Genomic DNA, 12,515 nt, shown 5'->3' on the forward strand with positions numbered 1-12,515 from the left:
CATAGTTTCGACTTTTAAAGAGCATTCGATCAAGATTTGACGCTTCAATCTCAAAATTATGGTAATTTCTTTTATATATATATATATATATATATAGATATATATATATATATAATAAACACAATTCACGTAATCAAATCAAATCAAATAATTCACATCCACATCCACATCAATTTCTTTATTACTATATCTAAAATTTAAGATAAATAATCCACTTTATTAAATTTAGATAATCATTTTTCATTATACGCTAGATCAAATATCTTAAAATTTCTATCATCTTTAATTTTTTTTTATTATTTTTTCTCTTTCTTCTATTTTCATTATTATATTTATGAAATGAGTGGAATGAGAGAGATTAAATGGAAGGAAAGAGATTGAGTGGAATGAGAAAGATTAAAAAAAATATTATTTTATTTTTAGGATAGAGGTTTTATTCCGTAAATTTAAAGAATTAGTATTCATCAAATCTAAATTTAGAAAATAAATAGAATAATTAATACAGAAAATTTTTAATTATTCTATCTAAAATTTAAGATAAATTTTTTTTTGAATAGGATAACTTATGTGGATATTCTAAATTTTTTTATATCATTTTTATTTTTACACAAACATATCCATGCAAACACTTAATTGAGCCAGGCTAATTTATTCTGTATATGTGATGGAGGAATTCAGCTGTCTCATATCAATCAGTGTCTCTTCATCTGCTTTCAATATGGCCCTCACCATTCGATGCGATAGCTTTGAAACTTTCCATGAAACGACGACAAACCTGAGAAGCACTCGTGGCAGGTAATTTGCAGGTGCCTCTGAACATGTCCCACAATTTATGGGCACGAGAGAGGCCAATGGTCACCAGAGCTGTTCTTTTGTCCTCTTCTAAAACATGGAGCAGCACCTACGTGAGGTCCTTCATGGCCTTCCACTTCACTTTTTCTTGCTAAAACTACCTTTCAAATAGCACGCTAAACCATGGACTTTGAACTATAAAAGGCCCTTGGGATTCCTCGGAGAGTCACAGTACTGAATTAAGTGGCAACAGATAGTTGACAAGGAAATGGGGAGGAAGCCGGGCTCTTCGAATGAGGGGATGATCAATAGAGGAGCATGGACTCCTCAACAAGACAAGGTGCTTGTTTCCTACATATCGACTTACGGGGTGGGCAAATGGGAGTCTCTACCTAAAAGAGCCGGTCAGTTCAGTTCAGTTCATTTCCATATTCTGAAAAGTGTTGTCTATACATTTTCTCAAGAGAAAGTGTTGGATTTGGAGAATACACGTAGGGCTTAAGCGTTCCGGGAAGAGCTGCAGACTCCGATGGCTCAACTACCTGCGCCCAGACATCAAGAGGGGGAACATCTCCGACAGCGAGGAGGCCTTGATCATCAGACTCCACAAGCTACTTGGAAACAGGTCATTTTCATATTGATGTTCCACAAGTATTTGTAGAGTATAGTGATTCCCTTTTGTTTTCCAATTGGGGCCGGCCACAGGTGGTCTCTGATTGCAAGGCGATTGCCCGGCGAACCGACAACGAGATCAAGAACTACTGGAACACGACCTTGGTGAAGAAGCTGCAAGGTGAACTGCCTCAATTCAACAATCCGTATCGCACAATTTCAACTGGAACCGAATCGAATTCTAGCTGCACAGCGACCAAGCCGCCACCACAAGGAAAGGTCACTGTTGCATCTCTGCCGACTGATGCTGACTCCAACATGGCTCGAGCCTTTTGTGGTCTGGATGCTCCTCTGATGCTGCCATTGTTGGCCGTCCCAGAAGGCTACTCTGGTTCTGCCATGGGCATGCTTGCAGTGGCATGGCCTTTGGATTCAGGTGCTTGGGAAGAGCCAAACATCGTCGGCATTGAGATCGAAGAGTTTGGATACGAATCGCAGAGAGGTGACGGCATCAAGAACTGTCAGGATCTTGAAGACATGATGGCTAGTGAAGGAGCAACAAACGGCACTTGGGAGGAAAATGATGATCCTCCCAGCTTCTCCTTACTGTCGTAGATAACAAAACTCCTCCTATGCAGTTCTGTGTGAAAGTCCTCTGTGCAGTCGCAAAAGTTGGCCGGAAAGATCTCGGATTCGACCGTACATGGGGCTTTCACACAGAAATTGAGTGCGAATTTGCTTCAGGCAGATTTTATCTTTTAGTTAGTTAGTTTGGTAATAATGTGCAAGATTCAAGTGGGAAGCATACGTCGAGTGAGAATAAATAAAAGGAGTTTTTAATAACTCATCAAAAATAAAATTTAAAAAACTAGTTTATTATTAATAAACTCATAAAGTATCTAATAAACTCATTTAACATTAAACTAAATTATTTATATATAAAATAAATAAACCTATATTTATCATGAGTATTTAAGATTGAAATGGACATATCTGATCCCTGACTCACACTCACATACGCAAAACCCGAGGGGACAAGGCCACGCCGCTGCTTTCCTCCACAGAAACTCTTTTCGTGATTTTCTGCACCTCTCTCATTTGCCGCATTCCTCTCCAGATTCGACTAAATTGCCGATATCATCGAGGTTTTCGCTCCTTCATCGTCTCGTTCCTCTCGCCGCTGCCCTTCACATCTCTGAGGTATGTTTCATGACAATCTGCCACGAAAAAGATCCCACCTTTAAGATCTCTTTTTTCATGCGTTTGGGTTGCATCATAGATCTATTTTACCGAGCTTTCTTTTGGGCCATGGTGAATATGGTACGATTTGGTTCCCTGGTTTTATTTTCTCTTCCGTTCGTGCACTCTGATGGCTGTTTTTTTCTTTGTTTCGGTTTTCCTTATTTGATTATCGTCTTGATTGTTCAAAAGAAGAATTTGTTAAATGAGACTTCAAGATAGCGGCGGCGAGCATTTGGGTGTCATGATCGCCTCGCTTGCGTTGCCTTTCTGAAATGAAGCTTCCATGGCAACTATTTCTCCTCCCCTAGTAAACCCTAACAAGTTTCCGATACGCCTTTTGAATTTGATTTAAAGTCTTCACACTTTGCAGGGCTCCTGGCGACAAAGGAGGGGATGTTGGAGATGGATACCTTGGTCATCGGCAATGGAAGTCAAATCGAGGGCAAACTCTTGGGGGCCTTGCAAAGGAACTTCCTCCAGGTGCAGAGCATTCTGGACCAGAACAGGCTCCTGATCAACGAGATCAACCAGAACCACGAGTCCAGAATCCCCGACAACCTCAGCCGCAACGTCGGCCTCATCCGAGAGCTCAACGACAACATCCGCCGCATAGTCGATCTCTACGGCAATCTCTCCGTCCCATTTGCCTACTCCAAGGACGCAGACTCTGATGGAAAGCGCGGCCACAAGAGGAACAGACCGGCGTAAAGAATCATTCAATTACCTAGATAGAGAGATATCAAGTTGGGAAGAAGAGAATGAGACAGCTTACACTTGTTAGCATACAGAACATTGTATAAGCTTTGCAGATGATCAGCTTGCAGATCGAAATAAAAGGTGATTATTTCTTACGTTGTTGTGATCATCACGTTGTTCGTCTTCTAAATGCCATCTATATCTCAAATTTCATTCTAACGAAACCATCAATAAGAAGTGAGCATCATTGTGATACTCCAGTGCCTTCAATAAGGGCAGCAAATTTCACCTTCCAGTCTGTAACCTTTTCTTCCCCATTTGCCACCTACACAAATATCACTACATCATCAGCACTCCCTATCAGTGTTGCAGAAACACATGATGCAGTTTGGGTTAAATGCATCTTCAAACTTAGCTTACTTGAAATATTAGACCTTCCTCTGGTGGTGACTCGAGTGCCTCCACACAAATAACTGCTGCATCCTCTTTACTCAGATTTCCCTTTGCTGCATCACCCTACATTTGGTGACGACATGCTTGTGAGAAGGATTGAATAAATTGCATCAAAAAATGCCTACATTATCAGATATGAATGCCCTTGTTGCTTAATTCAAATTATTGTTAAGTACCTTGCTGAAGCTGAAAGCGTGATCGCCGCTAGGAACACTCTGCAGCAAGCCAGTTCTTATTATTGTGTATGGAACACCAGCCGTTATCACAACCTTTTCATCTCTATCCGCCAGCTCTCTGGCTTTGCTATTCATAATTGCTTGAAATCCGCCGCTTCCTTTGTAATACGCCAACTGCAATCTGATCAAAATTCATGCTTGAAGACCATGACGAGAGATAAAACATGAGAATTTGCTCCATGAAAAACTTGAGGACCTGAGATAGAAGAACAATGTGGTTTACACCTTTTGTTCGAGCTACATCAGAAAAAAAAAACCATCCTGCAAGATAAGAGAGTCTAGCAAAAGATCATAACAGTCAGATGAGACAAAAGAAAATGGAATCACATTGCCTTCACAGATTAGCAAGCAACATCAACTATGCAAGAATCAAATACCTTTAAGTCTATCTTTTCTATGGCAAAAACAGAAGTCAGAATCGAAAATGAGTGTAGTAAACCTAAACAAGTATATATATTCTAGACATCTGGAATATAGAAAGAATCGAAGTACACATCAGAATTCAAAAATACATACATCTGATGCACAAATGATCGCACAAACACCTCTGAGAGTCTTTGTGAGAAAGGTCTTGTCATTCAGATCTCCAACCAATGACTACATAAAGCAAAGGATTCAAAGAATCCACTCTACTTTGTAGAAATATGATCAGTGCTATCATAATTGTGCAGGTGTTCTCCTCAACATAAGTTCCAAAGGCATCAGCAGCAGCTCGTTTATCCAACTATTGCTTTATCCGGACACGCTTAAGAATCAATGAAAGGATTACCATCTAGTGTAAGTGTAAACCACAGAAGAAATAGTAAACTGAAGAAACTATCATATTGGCTATGCCTAGATTGGTTAGAAATCAAAACTTGGAAATAATTTGGAAGGAAAAAGACTAATTGTCGAAGAAGAAGAAGAAGAAGCAAATTTGACTGATATTGGATATTGATACATGAAAGAACTAGCGAACTTTTAGCATTGAAATACAATGTGAACTAGTTACTTCCAAAACAAAATGAACATTATACATTAATGAAGAGATAATCTCTCCTGTCTAGGTCAGAAAGGCCTCACCTGACCAATTTCGCTTTCACCATCAGTGACCAGCACAGCATCGCGTGTTTCTTCGATCTCTAGTATCCATCAAGGTAAAAGGTTATTGATATGGACCACAAAGATACAAGTTATAGTATGCATAAATTTCATTCTACCTGAAGATTCATCCTCATCCTCATCCTCCAGATCACCATCCTTAGGAGGCAAATCAGGCGCTCCATACCACTTCCTCAACTTAGGCCCGCCTAGAAAATAAGGTTAATCTTCTCACATCAAAAGTGCACATATAAACTAATGAATCTCAGACGATTTGTTAGAAAAGTTTTATTCCGCGATCAAGTGAGAAAAGAGACAATCCTACACGAGATACAAACTTCTTTCTCAAATCAAGAAAAAAAAAACTACGTCCAGATGAAATTGCATTACAATACTTACCTTCTATGTAGTCGAGGAGTTGATCGGCGAAGTTGGCTTCTTTCTTCTTGGAGCAGCGGCACGCCAGCGGTGCCGGCCGAGGGGTTTTCCTGTGGAAGGAGGGCGTACGGGAATCAAACGATTGAGATGATGAGAGATAAAGGACGATACGAGGTGCGGGCGACGTCGAGCGGAGACGATGAGCGACCGCCGTTGGAGGCTTCTGAGGTTGGAGATAAGGCGCGGCAGAGAAGAAGGGCGAAGCCCAAACCCCGTAAGAGATTGAGTTGGGAGTGACCGGATATTTACGAGATTGCCATCGGCGACCCGCATGTACCGGGGCATGGCAATTAGAGCGGGCTGGGCTGCCCGTTGCATGACACTGCCCGGTCCGGCCCGGCCAGGGTATTATGGGCTGAAGGGCTGTGGCCCGCAGGTTTATACCGGTTCGGACTCGACAGGACCATGCTTCTTGAATTTGACTCGATATTAGTATATAATTAATTTTAATGTTTCTTTTATCAAATTCATAGTAGTTGCAATTAACATAATTCCACTAAAAGATTTCATGCACGTTTTAGTTTCCGTCAGCTGGCACGTGATACGAACTACGACCGACGTCACATTTACGCGTCGCTCACGATCACGTACAAAACATTACTGAGCCTATATATATATATATAACGACTCTTGCTTGCTCTCTTATCTTAATAATCTCTCCATCTTAACCATTTTAATCACTTAATTAGAGTGATGGATGACTTCTTCTCCTATTCCGCTATTCATTTTTCTTCAGGCTTTTGTCTATCGCATCCTCTCCAAGTCCTCCACCATCTTCTTCGACGACAGAGCCTTAACTTTCGATCAGCAAGCTCCTTAGCATTACTTTCTGATATGATTGCCAGTGGCGAGGTCTCACCGTCGGCACCAGGACACCTTTACGAGAGAAATCACTATCATCGTCCGACGACATGAAACAATATTGATATGAAATTAATAAATTTCTTGTTCGTGTATTTGATTTATTGTTAAAATTTTGTTTGTATAAAAAATTCTCCTTAAAAATTTATTTATATCCACAATTAAATTTCTATTAAATATATTTATTTAATTTAATGATTTACTCAAACAATATAATAATCAACTTCGATCATCCTAAGGAATGCACTCATATTCATGCTACATTTCCCTAAAAAACAAAGACATTTCAGCATATGAAAACCTTTTGGAGTGATGATTTAGGAGATTAAGCCTTCTCTTTGTAACGTAAACTCAGTGAGAATAATCATTAAAGTATTCTAACAAAGTTTTGTCAGCTTTGAAATACGACCATCGATGCAACCATATCCGAAGAAGGAACCACCCGGAGTAGGAATTCCGCATACGCGAATTTACTATTTTGACACCGCCGAGGCCTGTAGGAATGAGAAATAGGTTAAATATGGCATGTCCTCGGATGTAATTTCAAATTGCTCCCTCTACTCGATAAATCCCCCCTAAACTTCCCAAGAACATTCACCCCGAAGCATTCGAACCCACGGTGATGGAGGGTCATGAGGGCGCGAGGGAGGTGCATAAAGAGTGCATGAGGAACCACTCGCTGAGGCACGGCGCCGGCTACACCGTGGACGGCTGCTGCAGGTTCATTCCGGCGTCCGGCGACCGCCAGCTGCAGTGCGGCGCATGCGGCTGTCACCGCAACTTCCACCGCACAGACTTCTGCATCGCCGGCACCCTGCCGGAGCGGAGTGAGAGGCGGCGGCCGCGGGCGAGGTTTTCGGAGGAGCAGAAGCAGCGCATGGCTGGCTGCGCGGAGAGGCTTGGGTGGAAGATCCCGAGGAGCCGTGCCAGGGCTGGAGGCGAGGAGGATCAGGTATCGAGGTTCTGCCGCGGGATCGGGGTGACCAGGCAGGCGTTCAAGGTGTGGATGCACAACCACAAGGGCAGCGCCAGTTCTGCTCCAGTAGCGGCGGCGGCGGCACTGGTGGCGTCGTCGGAGGCCACCGCTCGAGGTGGAGCGGCTATGAACGGAGGAGTGGAGGAGGTGATCAAGATCGGGGACGAGGCGATGGAAGAGGAGGCAAAGGATCTTGATTGAGCTAATTTGCATGCAGAATGTGTTTGATTTGGACATGATTTTAATAATAAATCTGAATCCTCCGTGAAAAACTCTTTTATCTGTGTTCCTATCTGATTCATTGACATGCTTTTACAGAAGTCAAATTTATTCATAATATGTTTGACTAGAATTACTTTGAATCTAACTCACTTACTAATCAGATACTTATTGATCTTTCATTTGTGTCTCGAAATAAAGACCGAAATGTTCATGTGAAGCACTCGACCATAAAAGGCAGGTTAGCCATGATTGTGGCCCAGAACAACAAGCAGGGGTAGTTTGGTAGAGTGCCTCCATAAACTGATGCAAGCATTACTTGTTCAACATCATCTGCACAAACTCCTGATAGTCCACTTGTCCATCGCCGTTGATGTCTGCTTCTCGTATCATTTCGTCGACCTCCTCGTCCGTCAATTTCTCGCCCAGGTTTGCCATCACATGGCGGAGCTGCAAATGCAGAAAAAGGAAAGCAGAAAGCAGTATTATATAGACTCTGTTTACAGATTCGACAAGAGCCTGATACAAGGTATTTGTCATTCGATGAGCAGGCTCAGAGTTCTCTGACGATGTTATGGATTCAAATCTTGGGAATATATGGCACCTCTTGAGCAGAAATGAACCCGTTTGAGTCCTTGTCAAACACTTTGAATGCCTCCATCAGCTCCTCCTCAGAATCAGCATCCTTCATTATTCAAAAGCAAAATATAGTGAATGTATCATTTTGGTTAAAAGATGATAATTAAATAAGGCTTAGGAACTATTTATCAGAACACTGTGGATTCAACTAAATCTCCTTAACTTATAATATCATATGAAATAAAATTCAACTGCATCTTTTCAGCAAGGGACAAGGATCATTCTATAACAAATTGAATAGGGACTTTTTCCATGGAAGAAGCCTGGACATATGAGTAGTTGAATGTGCCATGCATGATAATGCGTGCTTACCTGCAGATAATTTGTTCATGGCTGAGGGAGACATCAGTAGCACACACCATATCAGTAAATTGTTAGATAAAATAGAAAAATATAACCTAAATTGAATGCCTTAGTTTCTGAGTAAACCAAATATTTTAGTCTGTAAATGCATTAAGTTTTAATCCCATTTTGCATAACTAAACAGATATATTTCTAACATGATACTGGAGTCTCCTACTCCTTCCCAACCCATCCGGCCACCCCCATTCACACCTCCCTTCTGTTCCCTACTGGAAGCTTTCGTTTCGCTGTGAAACTCCAAGTTTATGTTACATCCAATACGAGCCCATACTCCAGTTGCAAGTTTATCTCCCATCCAATGCCCATTTTCCTCCAACCTTCTCACAGCTGTGGTAGGCTCAATACCCCTCCCCTTGTCTTTCTAGACCATCCTTGTGACAAATGAGCAATGAGATAGATCTATGTTGATCCTGTCCGAAAGCGGTGAAGGTGGCTGGCTGGGAACGTGGCTCGGGTGTTAACCAGATGAAGACTCCTCACTATCCTGCGTGTCACAAATAGTGTAAGTTGCCATGTCAGGGAAGGACGGGACCCTCTGACACTGAAGTCAGTGATCGTTTTCGGAGAGGAATAGTGAAATTTCGAAGCACTTCCAAACAAGATAGGTTGGCTCTAACACCTTTCAAAGTGTATTAATTTGTTGGATTGCAGGCCAATTTGTTGAACTGCAAGGCCCGCAATAGTCTACTTTGACTAACTAATCGAATTACTGATATAGTCCGACCAACTCTTACTCCCGAGAGGTACACGATCAGTGTTTATGAATGTAGTTGGTGACTCGGCTTTCACTCAACTTCTTTATTTGAGCCGCAAGCAACCAAGTGTCTAGCATGTCCGATCATACCATACGTTCGATCGGCTAGAGCATTGGGTTGGGGTAATTGATACTTGGCTCCATGCTTCATCATTGTTTATGAAATCGGGCTTCGAGGCCCGGATTGAAACTCAAGACCCGGCCAGCCCGAAGGTCCAGTAGGGCATTCTCTTGTTCCGAATGTTGTTGGCCATTCTTTTGACTCTGACTTTGACTCCCACGTCAACCGACCTTCTAGACTTTGACTCATCCCAAAGGCCAAAGGGGCCCACCTTAAACACGGTATCATATGCGTTAATAGATCTGTGTATTAATAAATGATGACTGCGGAGGACACTTTTGCATAGTTCACCTGATCTATGGGGTATGAGACCGTCACAGCTTTATACATTTTCAACGTAGTGATGCACAAAGGATGGGTACCTACTTTGCCCTTTGCTTGTTGTTCGATATGAAACAAGAGGCAGGCCACCTCATCAATTGAGATGAAATTAGAAGTGTTATGATGCCTTAAAGCATAGCTTGGATAAACAATATATTTAAAGACAACTGACGGGCACCATAGTTACACAACCTTAATTAATTAGATTTGACAGTGTAGAAAGGATACTCAAAATAATAAAAAGGTGCCTAAATGTTGGCAATATTTAATGACCAGATATGGTTTCACATTGGCAACCCTAGATAGTTATTGTTAAAATATACAGTTTAGGACATTAGTTATCAGTGCTGAAAACATGGTACGAAGTGGAGTCAATTGACCCCACAAAAATTATCAAATTAATGATTTAGTTTCAAGAAAAATTAATGGCTTTCTCCTTTATATGCTCTTAATTCAAGAAGTATGTTGAGATAATTTAATAACCACAAGAAATATAAATTAGAAGTATGTATAAATTATAAAATTTAATATATTTTTATAATGTAACAATTGCACATGAGTGTATTGTTCTCTAATTTTTTTTGGAATGAACTACTTGGTAACTAACCATGCAACTCCTCTTTTACCCTTGCTACTTCCATCCAACCTCACCTCCAGTTCTATATATAGAAATCTAAGCCCCTTACCTACCTGATCCTTTCTGTGGATGTAACCTGATCCTGGCCATCAGTGATTCTTCCGCATTTATGCAGTGCCAGAAAACAATGCCTCAATGTCAATCTATCAAAGATCAAAATCTCTGCAATACTTGACAACTACGACAGATCTCAAGTCACTAGCTGTTTTCATTAGTTTTTTTGCTAGAAAATTTTTTCAGACTTGCATTATAAAATAATATCATAGGAGAATGTACATATAAGAAAAACCTACCTGTGGACACAAAAAGAGCAGCAACCATCATGTTTTAATTTCATCAAAGAGATGCTATGAAGCAAAAAAACAAAAGCACATAAAGTGAAATCTGACCTTGATTTTACGTGTCATCAGATTCAAGAACTCAAGAAAATCAATTGTTCCATTTTGGTCAGCATCAACTTCGCTGATCATATCTCTCAATTCAGCTTCACTTGGGTTTTGGCCTAAGGATCTCATAATGGTGCCCAACTCTTTTGTAGTTATGCAGCCTAGACAAAGGAAAAGATGCATATATTAATCTCCAGACACCAGTCCAATACCAATGTGAAAGTAACCATTGAAAAACTATTTCTTGGGCATACATAACCTCAAATACATAACAAATATCAGACAAACTTTCCAACTGATGCACATGGATTTAAGCATTTGAGGGAACCTTACTCTTCATTCATATACAAGCTATGCTTAAAAGAAAGTAAATTAAAAACATGTATATGCTTAAAAGACAAGGTATCAAAAACCAAACTGTAAACCTACTTTACATGCAATAAAACAAAAATCAAAGTACTTCTAAGAGTACATAAAGAAATTGTATTGATGATTAAAACTCTAGATGATAGTCAAGATTAGCTATAGAACACGTGTACACATTTTATGTTACAATTTCATCTGCTAGGTCATATGCATCTCAACAGTCTTAGAACTCATACCCAGTTGTATGAAATATTCTTGTACGCCACGTTAGATAAGGGAAGATATTTATTAGAAGTGCGGCAGCAATGATTCTTGCCTAAAAAATTGAAACAACAAAAATAAGAAACATGCTATTACTAATAAACATGTTGTCATTTGAAAGAATGATGCACCATCCGCGTGTCATTTGATTTAATTGTAGCTTGGTTTCACACTATATTTAAGCAACTTGATACGATTGATCCCAATTTCCCATTCCATTTGCTCATTCAGTGCAACTGACACACTAGTTTACTAAAAGCATTGTGAGCAATCAATTCCGTTTGCAACCAACTTGTTTACAGTGATGATAAAAAGAAATGTTTAGTTTTTTGTGCACACGAATCCACAGAATCAGGTGCGAAACTTTTCCTCGCTCAAGAAATTATAGAAAGAGAGAAACCATGAACCAGATGAATCAGAAGAAAAACGTAAGAATGTCTAACATTAACATTGCCCAACATAAGATCACCCTCTATCAAGATCGACGCAAAAAAGGCCCCATCATCATTTCGATTGCAGAGTTCGCACATGATAAAGAGACAGCAGGGATCCATGATCCACCTATCTCAATATCTTACAACTCACAGAGAAACACCACGAGAAGACACATTGCGGACAACCTAGGGTTCCATTTAAGGTAGAAGCGGGAGAAGAGAAGGGATACCGTCTCCGTCCTTGTCGAAGAGGCTGAATGCCTCCTTGAAAAAAGCGATTTGCTCCTCCGTCAACTGCTCCGCCATTGATCGCAATGAGGATAGACGATTCACTACTTTGCGCTCTTCTTCTTTCCGCGTCCTTGATTTCGTCTTCCTCACTCCTTTCCCGGTGGTTTTATATTGGGCGAGGCGAACAAGGGCTTGACTTGCTTGACGACTTCTGAAGACTCCTTGTCGACCCGTTACGCGCGCCTAAGTCGGACCCCACTGAAACACGCACAATGCGGGCCAATACTCCTCTTTCCTATATTTTTAAAAAGTTAAAAAAGTCATTATTCCAGGGCTGTTGTAATAACAATTATACACCATACCAAATAAAATATTTTTTAAATTCAATTTAATCAAA

The 12,515-nt window shown here is 40.6% G+C and overlaps 4 protein-coding genes and 1 pseudogene across 4 annotated transcripts; 3 read left to right on the forward strand and 2 right to left on the reverse strand.

Moving 5' to 3' along the window:
- The first annotated feature begins 1,026 nt into the window (after nt 1-1,026).
- On the forward strand, nt 1,027-2,212 carry LOC121973622 (annotated as a pseudogene).
- A 253-nt stretch (nt 2,213-2,465) lies between these two features.
- Nucleotides 2,466-3,497, forward strand: LOC121970911 (protein ELF4-LIKE 3-like). Its single transcript, XM_042521909.1, has 2 exons — nt 2,466-2,604; nt 3,017-3,497. Exon 2 carries the CDS (start codon nt 3,040-3,042, stop codon nt 3,352-3,354), a length of 315 nt encoding a protein of 104 aa, XP_042377843.1. The 5' UTR covers nt 2,466-2,604; nt 3,017-3,039; the 3' UTR covers nt 3,355-3,497.
- On the reverse strand, nt 2,494-6,462 carry LOC121972738. Its single transcript, XM_042524380.1, has 12 exons — nt 6,376-6,462; nt 5,511-6,045; nt 5,231-5,320; nt 5,094-5,152; nt 4,972-4,988; nt 4,548-4,601; nt 4,228-4,309; nt 3,972-4,145; nt 3,763-3,858; nt 3,499-3,667; nt 3,057-3,370; nt 2,494-2,960 (listed from the first exon to the last, which is right to left on the reverse strand). The coding sequence occupies exons 1-10, from the start codon at nt 6,460-6,462 to the stop codon at nt 3,587-3,589; spliced, it is 1,275 nt and encodes a 424-aa protein (XP_042380314.1). The 3' UTR covers nt 2,494-2,960; nt 3,057-3,370; nt 3,499-3,586.
- Nucleotides 6,463-6,908: 446 nt separating this feature from the next.
- Nucleotides 6,909-7,652, forward strand: LOC121970908 (zinc-finger homeodomain protein 8-like). Its single transcript, XM_042521907.1, has one exon. The coding sequence runs from the start codon at nt 7,033-7,035 to the stop codon at nt 7,585-7,587; it is 555 nt and encodes a 184-aa protein (XP_042377841.1). The 5' UTR covers nt 6,909-7,032; the 3' UTR covers nt 7,588-7,652.
- On the reverse strand, nt 7,652-12,303 carry LOC121970910 (calmodulin-like). Its single transcript, XM_042521908.1, has 4 exons — nt 12,118-12,303; nt 10,830-10,987; nt 8,210-8,290; nt 7,652-8,055 (listed from the first exon to the last, which is right to left on the reverse strand). Exons 1-4 carry the CDS (start codon nt 12,191-12,193, stop codon nt 7,921-7,923), a joined length of 450 nt encoding a protein of 149 aa, XP_042377842.1. The 5' UTR covers nt 12,194-12,303; the 3' UTR covers nt 7,652-7,920.
- Between the last annotated feature and the right edge of the window lie 212 nt (nt 12,304-12,515).

The sequence above is a fragment of the Zingiber officinale genome, chromosome 4A (assembly GCF_018446385.1).
Source record: "Zingiber officinale cultivar Zhangliang chromosome 4A, Zo_v1.1, whole genome shotgun sequence".
Lineage (NCBI taxonomy): Eukaryota > Viridiplantae > Streptophyta > Magnoliopsida > Zingiberales > Zingiberaceae > Zingiber > Zingiber officinale.